Here is a 13773-nt window from a genome sequence, read left to right as displayed (position 1 = left end):
TGCACATACATTGATCGAGTATGTGACTCATACACTTTGGAGGTTTCTTCTCGAATTTTGGTGGGGTCCATCCGTGCTCTTCCACATTGAGTACTTGCACTTCTCTTCCTATCATTATGTTTTTTAAAAAATCATGCTTCTGATGTCCATTCACGTAAATGATATCTCCACTTTGTAAAATACTCTTTAAAATCTCTGGTAACTTTCCATATTCGATGTATCCGGAGGTATATCTTAACCCATGGAGTTTTTTCTCAAGAAATTTAACAGTTCTCTTATCTTTGTCACTTAGAGATGAAAATTCTTTTGGAGGCATCATAATGAAATGAGATATTTTATCCCCCAATACAAATGATAATTCCTTAACACAGAATTCTCCATCTATCGAAAACCCTTGAATATCACATATGATTATACGCATTTTTCTTAGAAATTAGTAATTTTTTTAATTTCTTCTGTTAGAGGTTTAAATTCTATAATGCAGTCATGTACTATAATACATAAAACTCTTGTATTATTTGGAAATCCCTTCGAGGACTCTATTTCTAGTTTCACATCAATTGTTGTAGCTTTGAACGTCTGATCTCTTCTGGAACAGTCCAGTACAAAAACAGGCTTTTCTTTGAATTCGCTGAAGGTCAGGAGTGGGGATTTCTTGAAAATTCCATAACTCTGAGCAAATTGAGTGTAATTCTGATAAGCTTCAGCATATTCATTCTTATCGAAATTCAAACGTAAATTTTCTTGCGGAATGATGTCCGAATTCAATAATGCTCGAATATCTGTTATATTTATATGATTGAATTCAGTTATGTCCTCAGAACTTTTATTTTTCTTATCAGTTTGAAACCCACAAATTATGAATCTTGGACACTCGATTTCTGTAGATGTTTTAACAGCCCAAATCTCCTTATTACCCCCATATGGTAATGATGGTAATTCATGAATCTCCCACTTCCTGAATGGCATTAATATAGGTTTATTAGACCTTATAGCATTCAATAAATCCATCTTGATAATATCATTCGGATAAATATGTTTCACCTTCAATTCCATACTATCAATGGTGATTTTTGCTTCTGTATGATCCTTAGGATCCGACGATGTTATTTTTATCGCATTATGATCATTTTGTGCTCTGAAGAATCGGAACGTTTGCTTACCACACATAGCCATTTGGTAATCTTTGAAAAAGTTGAATAAATGGTGGACTGGTATTCTGAATATAAAACTTCCATCTGTGTTCACAGTTGGTGTTTTCGGGTAGTTCCATCCTCCCGTTTCGAGTAGTTTTGAATCATCCTCCTCATAAATTAGGTATCCTCGCATTGTTGATATAATACCTGGATCTCGAACATTCTCTATCTCCATACCGCAGAGTTCATAAATAATTGAATCGAAGAGAAATGCTCCAGCATTTTGAACTAGTTTAACATCTCTATTGCCTTTTGTTTTCTGTACTTTTCCTTTGATAATGATAGCAGCATCATGCATCAAAAGCCAACAGTCTGTTCGATTTATCGTGATTTCAATGACATCGGAATGATTGAAGGATTTAACGAATGGCAAATAGGTTCGACTTCCGATTTTTACTATAGATTCATCGGTGTTTACGGGTTGATAGAGGTTGAAAACGTGATTGGACAACATGACCAATTGATTGTAGGAAAATCCAATTTTCGTGAGAAAGATGTTTGTGTGGTTTTGATAGTTGTTGTTTATCAACTGATTGATTGTAGTATGTAGTTTGATATTTATATGGAACGACTAAGAGCATCGTTTCAATTGTAATCTCAAAATTATCTCCTCGCCTTGAAAGTTCACCAATTCACCGTCTTGATCAAGAACTTTCACTGTGATATTATGTATTCGATGTGTTGTTACAGGTAAGTATACCACCTTGTTGGGGATCTCGTTCACTCCGTAACCAGGATCACTATTAATCGCAAATTCATAAAGTGAATGAGATGGGAGTTCATTGATAAATGAACCCTCTATCAAGTTGCAATCAATATTTATTGTTCGAACTTTGATGATATCCACTGGTAAATCTGACTCATGAACTTGTCCTGCCTTGAGAAGCCTAGATGAAAATCCTAATAGGGCACCAATAGAGTCCTCCGGTCGAAAGTCAATTTCATATTTTTCATGAAATATTTCACACTTTAAAGTATTATTATTAGGTCTCAAGAAGAATAATGGAGATTCCTCTTTATTTCCAGTTTCTAGTTCGAGTTTTCTTTTAATGAATTCCTCCATATCTGATATCTCATAAGTTCCAATAGGAAAGGTCAAGACTTTATCTTCACCATCCACGGAATAATATAATTTATTATATTTTTCAACATTCGGGATAGTGTTGTATGTATAGAATCCTATCAAAGCCAAACCATAGTTGAAATTACTGTTCAGCTCTATGGGAACAGCAAAATCAATCGATAAAATTGATGATCGATTTTTGAGTGTGAACAACATCGACATGATTGATATACTGTGAAAAATCTCTTCAATCATATTAATTTATTGAATTAGAAATCTCAAACATAAATGACCACAATTGGATGTATTGAATTGTTGATAAGTATCTCTATTGTACTTCACTTTGCAGGATTTTAAATAATGAATTAGTTCCTTGGGAGGTTTGAGATTTCCGAAACTATCAAAATATTCAACTTCATTACCATACTTTCTATATGCCACCCAATGCGTTCCAGGACCCTCAACTGAATCTAAATTGAGAATTGCGCATTCATTCTTCTTTGGGAATTTTGGTAATGTATTTCTCATGAAAACACCTCGGAAATGTTTTATTTTCATTTCTCTCGCAAAAGATTCGATTTCATAATCATAAAGGGCACGTTTGGGTAGCTTATCTAGTTTTTTGACTGTTTTCTAATATATAAACCAAATCCACGTTTGGATTTTCTCATGAAAAGTCCATGTCCTATGGACTCCATCGCTTTGTTGTGTCGCTGATCTTCTTCCAGTTTTTTCTTAGCATTATTAGCATCAATTACCGTTTTGGCAACAGCGCTAGCTCCACCTAACATGGTTCCTAATGCTGACAGTCCTGCGAATATGGGTATGAGTCATAGAATTCCACCGGATTTTGATTCGAATGGTATGATTCGGGGAATTTTAATATTTTTCTTTCCACCTGCTTTCTTAATTGCAGTTCGAGCTGTTTTGAGGGCGATCAACGTTGATTTTCTCAAATCATCGCCCCCTGATTTCTTTAAAATTTTATGAGTTGGTTTCAAGACAAAACTTCTGAAAGATTTTTGTCTATTCCGAAGACCCATACCCATCTTTCGTTTCATTTTCATTGCTCCGGTGACTAGCAAGGCAGCACTTTTCTCCTTAAATGTGCCGTCTTTGGACTTCACTCGTTCCCAAGCTTTGTCTTCTGATATTTTATCAGCAATATGTCTATCAGACAATTCCGTATGTTTGGAATAAGCTATATCGTGTTCCTTACAAGCTTCATCAAGTTTATTTATACCCGGATCGTTTCTAGCAAGACGTTCTGAAAGTCTTGTTCCAGGGCCACAATAATGATATCCAGGCAAATGTAACTCGAAAGGTAATTTATTAATTATTGAATTCACTAAACCTCCACCTCCGAATGATAACATAATAATGACAATATTACATAATGAATTCAATATTTATAGTCCTATATATTCATCATCTATATGGATTTCTGCTTAGTAATGGGGAAAATACGAATTGAACAACATCAAACGGTGCTCCCAGTTGTTAATTTGGATTATCTGGATGATAATTATGAATTTGAAAAAAGGAGAAAACATGGTGATCTCTTTCCAAACAGTTGTAGATTCATATTTGCTGGTCCAAGTGGTTGTGGAAAGTCAAATGCGTTATTGAGTTTAATTTTCGATTTAAATGGTTTGAATTTTGAAAATGTCTATATTTACTCAAAAAGTCTCTACCAGCCGAAATACCAGATTTTAGAACATATTTTAAATAAAGTGCCTGGAGTGGGGTATTTCCCATTTAAGGAGAATGCTGAAATTGACGAACCAAACGATGCGAAAGCAAATTCTATTTTTATTTTTGACGATGTCTTAGGTGAAAATCAAGATAAGATTAAATCATACTATGCTATGGGTAGACATAAATCCATAGATGTAGCATTTTTATGTCAGACATATGTTGCAGCCAAAAAACACATAATAAGAGATAATGCGAATATATTGGTCATATTCAAACAAGATGATGTAAATCTTAAACATATATTCAATGAACATGTGTCACCGGATATGACATATGATGAATTTAAAAAAATTTGTGGAATCTGTTGGAATGACAATTTTGGATTTTTGGTAATTGTTAAAGACTTTGATTTGAACAATGGTCGTTATCGATTGGGGTTCGATAAATATATAGCACTAGATGATTAATATTTATTCGTATGCGATGCATTCCAACATGAAGATCAAATCAGCTCGGAATAGGAAAATTATTATTCAACAACTCATTCAGAATATTAAGAAAAAACATGCTGGACTTAAACTTGGAAAAATTGAGGGTGATGAAACTTTGGAAAGGCTATATACTCCAATAACAAAACAACTCAAGCGTATAGAAGATGAACTTGGTAAAAAGTCTGTTAACCAGAATACTACTGATTTGAAGAATCTGCAAGTACTAGAGAAGATTTCAGAACCACAATTTTCTTCAACACCAGATAATAGAGTTTTTCCTCGTAAAAGAACTCAGGAGATATCTTTTCAACCATATAAGAGAATGAGTACCATTATGAAGCCATCACATTTCCGTTCACCCGAAGAAGAAGAAGAAGAGAAAGTCAATAAGATTGAAACGCATGACGAAGAAGAAGAAGAAGAAGAAGAAGTGCCCTCGCCATTTACACCAAAATTGAAATTCAATAAACCTCAAAAAACTGGTTTGAAACGTCAACTAGTGAATTTTTTACCTACAAAAGAAATTGTTACATCAAAAAATGATGATGATGGTGATGATGATAAAGACCATAGAGGAAATGATTCAGTTTTTATCGATGGAGATAATAATGAATCTGAACAGTTTCTAAATGAATTGAGCAATTTCAATAATGCCGAAACTTATTTGGAACAATATCCAGAAAGGGTCAGAGATTATGTTTATTCGGCGTTAACACAACGTGATAACTATGATCATGCTGACGGACCTAAATATAATCATAAACTTTCAAAATGGACCTTAGGTAAAACAACTGTAGACTTTCATCAGAAAACTGGCGACTTACTAATTGGTAATGAAAGGTTTAGTGGTACAGATGGGCTTTATAATTTGCTCTTTAAAAAAGAGCCACAAGAGTATAATAAATCTGATTTAGAAAATTATCGTAAAATACTGAAAATGACTAATGTTCATAGGAGAAAATTAGATTCTAATAATCCTGTTAAAGCGAATAAAGGATTTAAATATCGTGAAATCATAAAACCATCAACTGGACATGGATTAATGTCATTCACCGAAAAACCTATTGAGTATATTTATTGGAATGATGTAAACGAAATTGTTAGTAGACTTCGGTTACTATATGCGTCCAAAATTGCCGGAAATACATCTGTTGATAATGAAATAGAGTCAATAGTCGAGGAGCTTCGAAAAGAAAAAGTTATATATTGAATTGCATTGAGAACAAAGTGATAAATTCAATATGTCTCTCGATAAGTTCGGACGTTCTTCTCATAGAAGTAAATTAAGAAATATTCAATCAACTATCCCTATCTTTCTGCGAACCGCAGATGGTGACTTTGATTTCGGTAACCGCAAATTATGTAATGTTGGTAAACCTCTTGCCGATTCCGATAGCGCTAATAAGGAATATGTAGATATTCAATTCGATACAATACATAATCAAATCAAATTAAATACCGCAGAATTCGGGAAGTTAGGACTGATTTTTCATCAATTTAAGGGTGAAGTTAATAATAGATTAGTTAATTTTGACATTAAACAACAGACATCTGATGAAAATCTTAAAGAGAGGTTTGAGTATTTCGAACAAGAATTAAGGCGAAGCAATCAAACATTGTCTTCACTTTCGCACGAATACTATCAGAAACTAGAACTTGATGTATATTTGAAGTCCCAGGAAGATAAATTAAACGCATTTCAAGATAGGGTTATAGAAGCATTAAATAAATTAAATAATAAAATCAAACAATTAGATGAAAAATTTACCCTTCATGTATACGAAGGAGAAAATACAAGTGGTTCGAGAACTGCACAAACCAATTCGCAAAAACTTCCCTCGCAGAAGAACAATAATTAAAGGATTAAATGACCTATGGCAAGCTGATTCAGCGCAAATGGATCTTTACGCGAAGGAGAATAAAAATTTTAAATATATTTTAGTAGTTATAGATTGTTTTAGTAAATTTGTTCGAGTGAGAGCGCTTAAAACAAAAACCGGTGTGGAAGTATCGAACGCTTTCAAGAAAATTTTGCTAGATAGCAGAGTTAAACCGAAAAATCTTCAAACAGATCAAGGAAAGGAATTTTTTAATGTAAATTTTCAATCTCTGATGAAGGAAAATGATATAATACATTACTGCACCTATTCCAAAACCAAAGCTTCTATAGCAGAAAGAGTTATAAGAACTATTAAGGAAAAACTGTTTAAATACTTCAGTTTACATGGAACATACAAATGGATCGACAGCATATCCAGTATTGTTAATGAATATAATCAGACGAAACATCGTACTATTGGAATGAAACCATGTGATGTTAATAAAAATAATGAGCAGAGTTTATTGAATACTAGATACAACCATATTAAGGTCGCTGGAAGGGAAAATTTAAGGTTAATGATATGGTGAGAATCAGCAAAGTCAAACATATATTCTCGAAAGGTTACACACCCAACTGGACCACAGAGATTTTTAAAATAAAAAAAGTTCAAATAATCAATCCTGTAACATATCTTCTTGAGGATTCCAGTAGTCGTCCGATAGGGGGCGCTTTTTATGAGTTCGAATTACAGAAAGTAAAATATTCAGATGTATTTCTAGTGGAAAAAGTTCTTCGTAGAAATGGAAAGAAAGTCTTAGTTCGTTGGTTGGGCTTAGACAAGTCGCATGACTCTTGGATTGATTCAACGAACGTACTTTAGAATTGAGGTATCATTGTCCTACCACCTGAAATGGATAGACTAGATGAGCACCTCAAGAATATTCAGAATCTGAAGAAACAATTTCAAGTCTATGAAACTAAGCAGAAGATGATAAAAAGTTTTGAAAAAATGATGATTTCCGATCAGAAGTCGAAGAAGTTCCATGGAATATGCCATCATTAACCTTTTTCATAGTATAATTATATTCAGTTGAAATGAAATACATTTGTAGTTATAGAACAATAAAAACATTGAATTACCTAGATAGTTTTATTTATCACAAATATAATATATTCAATCCAGACCTTCAGTACTCAATTAACTGGGGGGCGATACTCTGGAGGCGACACTCTGGGGCCCCCAATATTTTTACATCATTCAGACCCCCCAGTGACATCTCAGGGTTCAGTGTACTCCCAGGCGGCACGTGTAGTCCATGATCGCGTCATCAACGTATCACCAACAATTCAATTTCCTTATCAGCGAGCTGGCGCGGCCGCGTTGATAAGGCGATCGCCTCGTAATTCGGATTATATAAAACTATCCTAGGTTCGAATCCCGTCGACTTCAAGATTCTTTTTTCCCCCTTTTTCTTTTTTTTATTACGGCCCCAAAATACAACTACATCTCTGAACCCCCACAATGGAACCCCCTTTCAGGAGACCCAGCGCTCCGCGCCCCACTACTCAGGGCCCCCATATTCATACGATTTCTAATATCTCAAGGTCAAATTTGAGCTAGAACATACATTGCTATACTACTGCCTTATAATCTGTTCTTCTAAACCGCCATCTTATGCAAAATTTCACAATTGCCGCCACTACAATTTTGTAGTCATTGTAAGTTATGTCAAATTTGAGCGACATCTGATGATATTTTGAAATATTCCTCTTATTATGATACGATACTGACGAAATAATGCTGAAGTTTTTTCATCAGCAGATCATCATCATCATCATCATACAGCCAATTTCAAGTCCATTGTTGGACATAGGCCTCCTCCAAACGTCTCCAGTTCTCTCTGTCTCTGGCTGTTGCAATCCAATTTGTCGCTATCCTCTTTAGGTCATCCGTCCATCGAGTGGGAGGTCTGCCTCGGCTACGCTTGTCAGCTCTTGGTCTCCACTCCAACAGTTTTTTGGTCCATCGCCCGTCGTCCATTCTAGCAATGTGGCCAGCCCATTTCCATTTCCGTGTAGTGATTCGTTGTATAATATCATCTACTCCGGTATGTCGGCGTATCTCTTCATGTCTCACTCGATCCCTCAGGGTCAGGCCAAGCATCGATCTCTCCATTCGCCTTTGTGCTACTCTTAACTTTTCTGCGGTTTTCTTAGTTAAAGTTAGTGTCTCTGCGCCATAGGTCAAAACCGGTAATATGCATTGGTTGAATGCTTTTCGTTTCAAACGAATTGGGATATTTCCTTTAAGGATGCCTTTTTTAAATCGACAAATATCAATGCTAGAGGGCGGTTATATTCAATGGTTTTTTCTATCAAGGTTTTCAAGCACTGTAGGTGGTCGTTTGTACCGTACTTCGAGCGGAAACCAGCTTGCTCCCGTGGTTGATAGAAATCCAGCTTTGCCTCCAATCTACTTGTTATAATTCTGGTGTAGAGTTTATAAAGATGGTTAAGGAGACTAATTGGTCTGTATGTTTCCAGGTCCGTTATATCTCCCTTTTTGTGCAGAAGTATGGTTATTGAATCAGGTTTTTGTATCATGGACATCATTACTGGTCCTCCTATCTTTAACGCTTCAGCGACGACACCGTCCTCCCCTGGAGCTCTATTATTCTTCATCTTTTTCAAAGCCATATTAACTTAATCCAGAGAAATCTCCGGAATATCCTCAGAGCCCTGATTTTGAACCCTTCTCCTCAGGTATTCCTCTGGATTTAGAGTGGTTTGTAGTGCATTTGTATAAAATGCCATAAAATGATTCCACAATTTGTAGCAAATGTTCTCTGTTCGACGTGATATTTCCATCCTTGTCCTTGCGTTTCACAATTCCTCTCTTCCCACTTGCTAGTTTGCGTCTCATTACCTTCATGCTTTTATTCTCCTCGATAGTTTCAACGATTTTCTCTTCTTTGTACTTTCTTAAGTCTTTCCTGATTGCCTTTGCTACTTCCTTGTTCAGTCTATTTATTTCATCCTGGTTAGCGTTTCTCTCACTCTTCAGTGTTCTTCTCCGTTCCATTTTGTGGTGCGTTTCCAGGCTGATTTTTTCTTCCTTCGGTCTTGTTGGGCAACATTTCTTTTGGGCGACTGTTATTGCTTCCACTATTGCATCATTCAAGACGTTAATATCATTGGATAAGGGTTTATCTTGGAGTATTTTGCTGAGATGTTCCTCGAATTTCCGTTCATCTCCTGGGCGTGTCCATGTCTTCGTTCGGTTTTTTTTGATCATTCCGTGTCGTTCATAGCTAGTGTTCAGTACGATAGTGGCTCTTACCATTCGGTGGTCGCTTGATTTTGCAAATCTATTCAGGACTGTTACATCCTTGAATATATGTCTTTTGTCAGTTATAAAGTAGTCGATCTCATTCTTTGTCCTTCCGTCTGGACTCTTCCAGGTCCATCTGCGTTGGAGTTTCTTGTAGTAGAAGCTGTTCATAAGAAAAAGGTTTTTCTCCAACAGAAAATTTAAAAGAGTGTTGCCACGATCATTTCGCCCTGGACTGCCAAAATTACCAAGAGCCGTTTCTGATGGATCCATATTTGTTCCTATTTTGGCATTAAAATCGCCGCATACAATGGTGAAATGTGAAGGATTGTTTGAGAGAGCTGCACCCAAATCATCATAAAGAATTTCGACTTCCTCGTCTGTATGATCCGTTGTTGGGGCATAGACTTGAATAACTTTTACATCATACCTGTTGTTTATTCTAAGAATGGCATATACTACTCTAGTGGAAACTGGCTGTACCATTCTGAGATTTCTCACTATTTCTTTGTTTATGAAGAACCCAACACCTTCCACTGACTCATGTTGTTCTCCGTGGTAGTAAAATAAGTGACCAGATTTTAGGGTCTCAAGACCTTCACCTCGCCTTCTGACTTCACCGACTCCCACTATATCCCATTTTATGTTTTCTAATTCTTTTTCCATTTCAGTAAAACTTTCGTCTGAAAGTAGAGTTCTAGTGTTTAAGGTTGCAATTTTGAGAACTGTTTGTTTCTTTGAACGTACTCTTGTCAAATTTTTGTCCCCCCCAGAATCCTTGGGACAGACTAATAAATCAGTGTGAGATTACCTACTCACCTGGGGTAGTTTCGGTTTGGTTTTGAAATCTGACATTTGTAGGGTTTCATGGCCAATACAATGCCACGCGAGCCACTGCGTGTTGGCAAGGTTTCATCAGTAGATACCTCACTAGTAATCATGAATGCTTTTGGATCGGTATTTTATTTATTAGTATTCAAAATAACAGTAGGTTGTTGGCCATTATCAGGATCAACTCGAGCATTTGAACTTCAAACCTGCTCTGAAAACTTTCTACATACTCTCTAGCTCTTTCAATTTCAAACAATAATTCAATTTTACCCCGAATTCAATGAGTCCAACCCAATATTTGATGGCAATTAAAAATATACAACTTCCAGAAAATCGTGAATGCTCTCGTCTTGAGGAACCAGCGGTAAAAAAGCCGAGTATGATAAAAACTGTAACAATTCTGCAGAGAGGTTTATATCTATTATATGATTAATGGTTGTATTCTGCTTTTCCTTCGTAAGTTACGAATCCGTAGCGTACGATCGATCTATAAGTTTCAGATCACAGAACACTAATATCAGATTGACAGATTCGAAAATAATGCAATTCTGGAAATGTTTCAGTTACTATCTCATTGACAGTGTCACTTTTGAACTACTTATCGTAAATAGTTACGGATTCCTGTAAGCTACAGACTAAGATGTCTAAAAACATCTTACTACAGACCGTCCAGAATTGCAATTTTCCTGTAAGCTTATGCAGACTTACAGATTGGCTCACAGATGAAAGCAGAATACCACCATAAATTTTACAATCTACTTACCATCAGAATGATAATCATACAACTCCGTTTGAAGTCTGCCAGTGATATACAGTTTCCATTAATTTTATTGAAAACCAAACTCATCTGCGCACAAATCGAAGTAATCAATGCACCATTACAAAATTTTTGGGTGATTCCAAAGGTTCTCGAAAAGAAATCTGAAACGTTTGGTAGAATCACTAAACAATTCATTATAGAATCCAAAATTTGTTGGGTGTTTTCAATATTTTCTGAATTGAGAGCACTTCGTGTCCATTCTATAATTATTAAATCTGCATTCTCGCTCTTCGTGACCTGCTTCAGTGGAGAACTGTTGAATACCTTGATGACATATTCTACCATAACATTGCTTCGACTCACTGTTTTTTGGAGTAGAATCAGTATAAATTCGGCTGAAATAATCTCAAAATAGATTATGATATCTGCTACGTAATCCGCCAAAAACGTCACTTTTCTCGATCTCCATTCTTTAAGTTCAAAAAACACCCTGATCGTAATGCACAGAACTATTCCAATATATACAAAGGATAGTTTAGATATTGTACGGAGTCTCTCCTTTCTGTTTTGAAAATCGAAAATTACGAAGCCATCATCATAAAGTGAATCTTCCAATTTTTCGAAATACGGTCCATTTTTTATTCTGTAGAATAATATCATGGATGCAGAAAAGCCTTTAACAACCAATACGATTATTTCTTGTGTCGAAGAGTAGTGACTGGAACTCAGACTTCCAAAATTTTCACCGAACGAGGTAAGATAAAAGAAAACTAACAGAAATAAGGCAATACATGAAGGTCTCGCGTCCAATTCACTCCCATTTTTGAGGAACGAGCAACCGAAAATTTTCATGAAGTTATTCACCAATGTTAATTCTTTCCGGCCTTCTTTCATGACTTGAAACTAACCGATTCCGTGTATGGATTCAAAAAATCTTACGTGTTCTGAGTAATTACTGAGCGTAATTTATTAGCTTATTCGATCGAAATCTGGAATTCCTAAAAAGCATAGCCACTTTTGATGATTAAATATGGTGAATACTTCATTGGCGATCTGTGTACATGAGAAATCGGAAAACTTAGGACCTGATTAATAACGCCATACGGAACAGAGACAGGACTGATACACCAAAACCAGGATTTTGTAGGTCATGACAAATAGATGTTTTCAGTCTGGAACTGAAAATCCTGTTTTCAAGTTATGATTCTTATATGTGAGTATCAATTGTATTCACTCGAACTTTTGAACCACTTTATGAGTGTTCCACCTGAATCAATCGATATATGGACTTCAGAAGATAAGAATCATCGCTTCCATTAAAATTCAAACAGAAATTATTCCAATACAAAATTTCAGAAATTGGTTAAGAAATCTCCAAAGACAGCACCAATGCTTACAATAATATACATCTTTGTATGGTTAAATTATTTTTTTTTCTCCATTTTTCTCAATCTTGTGAATGAAACTCTACATAGGAATCAATTTAAATGCTATTATTTTGGGCTTCTCTGAAAAACTTCGAAATAAGTTTCAATTTGAGTAGTACCTGATTAAATTTTTTATGAATCTGGAGACAAGCCGCAGGTTCGGGGTAAGTTGGTCATGACATAGGAGTAATTCGCTCCTTCCGTACGGGACAGTAACATTACCAAAGTAAAATTTTGTATTACATTCTCGAGCCCTTTGTAATAGGTACTCGTAATGTTTTATCATGCTCTGCCTTCGAACTACTCCAAACCAAAATAAGTCCAGCAAGGGCGGCTCGTCAGAGGAGGCAAGGGAGGCTAAGCCTCCTCATAAAGCTTAGAGCTAAAATACATTCACTTCGCGCATGTCCTCATTTTCAGAAAGTAATTTCTATATAAATTTTCCGAACACCTGAACTAGATATTCAGATAAAAATTAGTTCATTTTTCGGTCCTCCGCTCATAAAAATCCAGCATATATCAATCATACAATCCACCGGCTGCGTACGCGTCCGCCGCGTCGAATGTGAATGATTTCCTAGTACTGTCTATTCGGACGGAGGCTGTTGGACCTGCTGCCTCCGTTGATAGTGTAACTCACGCATACGTTCTCTGGACTCACATACTAGCCGAACAAGAATTCAGCTGACTTACTGTACCATATTCGCCCGTAAAATGTACCAGAGGAGGCACAGCTCCCCTGTTCTCCATTGATTCTTTTGTGCCGTCTTCGACTATATTCGCTTGATCTCCGACGGTAGGGGCGTTGTCCGGCGGTAGTTGTTATGATTTCAATTTTCAATTTGAATGTAACGACTTCGTGGAGAACTGGAACTTCGGGAAATTTGTGATATATTCTTGTTAAGATAGGTTGTTTTGTTAGGGCGTTAGGGGTAAGTACTGATACGGATCAAAAAAATAAAATGGAATTGAATATTGAGAATTAACTGTACACGTTGTTGAAACGTTTACAAGGCCTCCACCAAATTTAATTACACTAAAGTCTACCGAAAATCGTCAGAATAGAAGTTTCAGTGTTGTTTGGTACGATAAATGTGATTGGTTAACTGGATCGATCAAACAGGAAAAATTATTTTGCTGGCCATATTTACTAT

At 35.9% G+C, this 13773-nt stretch overlaps 2 protein-coding genes across 2 annotated transcripts; both read right to left on the bottom strand.

Annotated features, from left to right (window-relative positions):
- Positions 1-426: 426 nt before the first annotated feature.
- Positions 427-1650, bottom strand: LOC123318248. Its single transcript, XM_044904864.1, has one exon. It carries the CDS (start codon positions 1648-1650, stop codon positions 427-429), a length of 1224 nt encoding a protein of 407 aa, XP_044760799.1.
- Positions 1651-9001: 7351 nt separating this feature from the next.
- Positions 9002-10267, bottom strand: LOC123318247 (craniofacial development protein 2-like). The gene has a single exon (XM_044904863.1). It carries the CDS (start codon positions 10265-10267, stop codon positions 9002-9004), a length of 1266 nt encoding a protein of 421 aa, XP_044760798.1.
- Between the last annotated feature and the right edge of the window lie 3506 nt (positions 10268-13773).

Source organism: Coccinella septempunctata, chromosome 8, assembly GCF_907165205.1.
Source record: "Coccinella septempunctata chromosome 8, icCocSept1.1, whole genome shotgun sequence".
Taxonomy (NCBI): domain Eukaryota; kingdom Metazoa; phylum Arthropoda; class Insecta; order Coleoptera; family Coccinellidae; genus Coccinella; species Coccinella septempunctata.
Note: the sequence above shows the minus strand (reverse complement) of the source record. Positions and strands in the feature narration are given on the sequence as shown.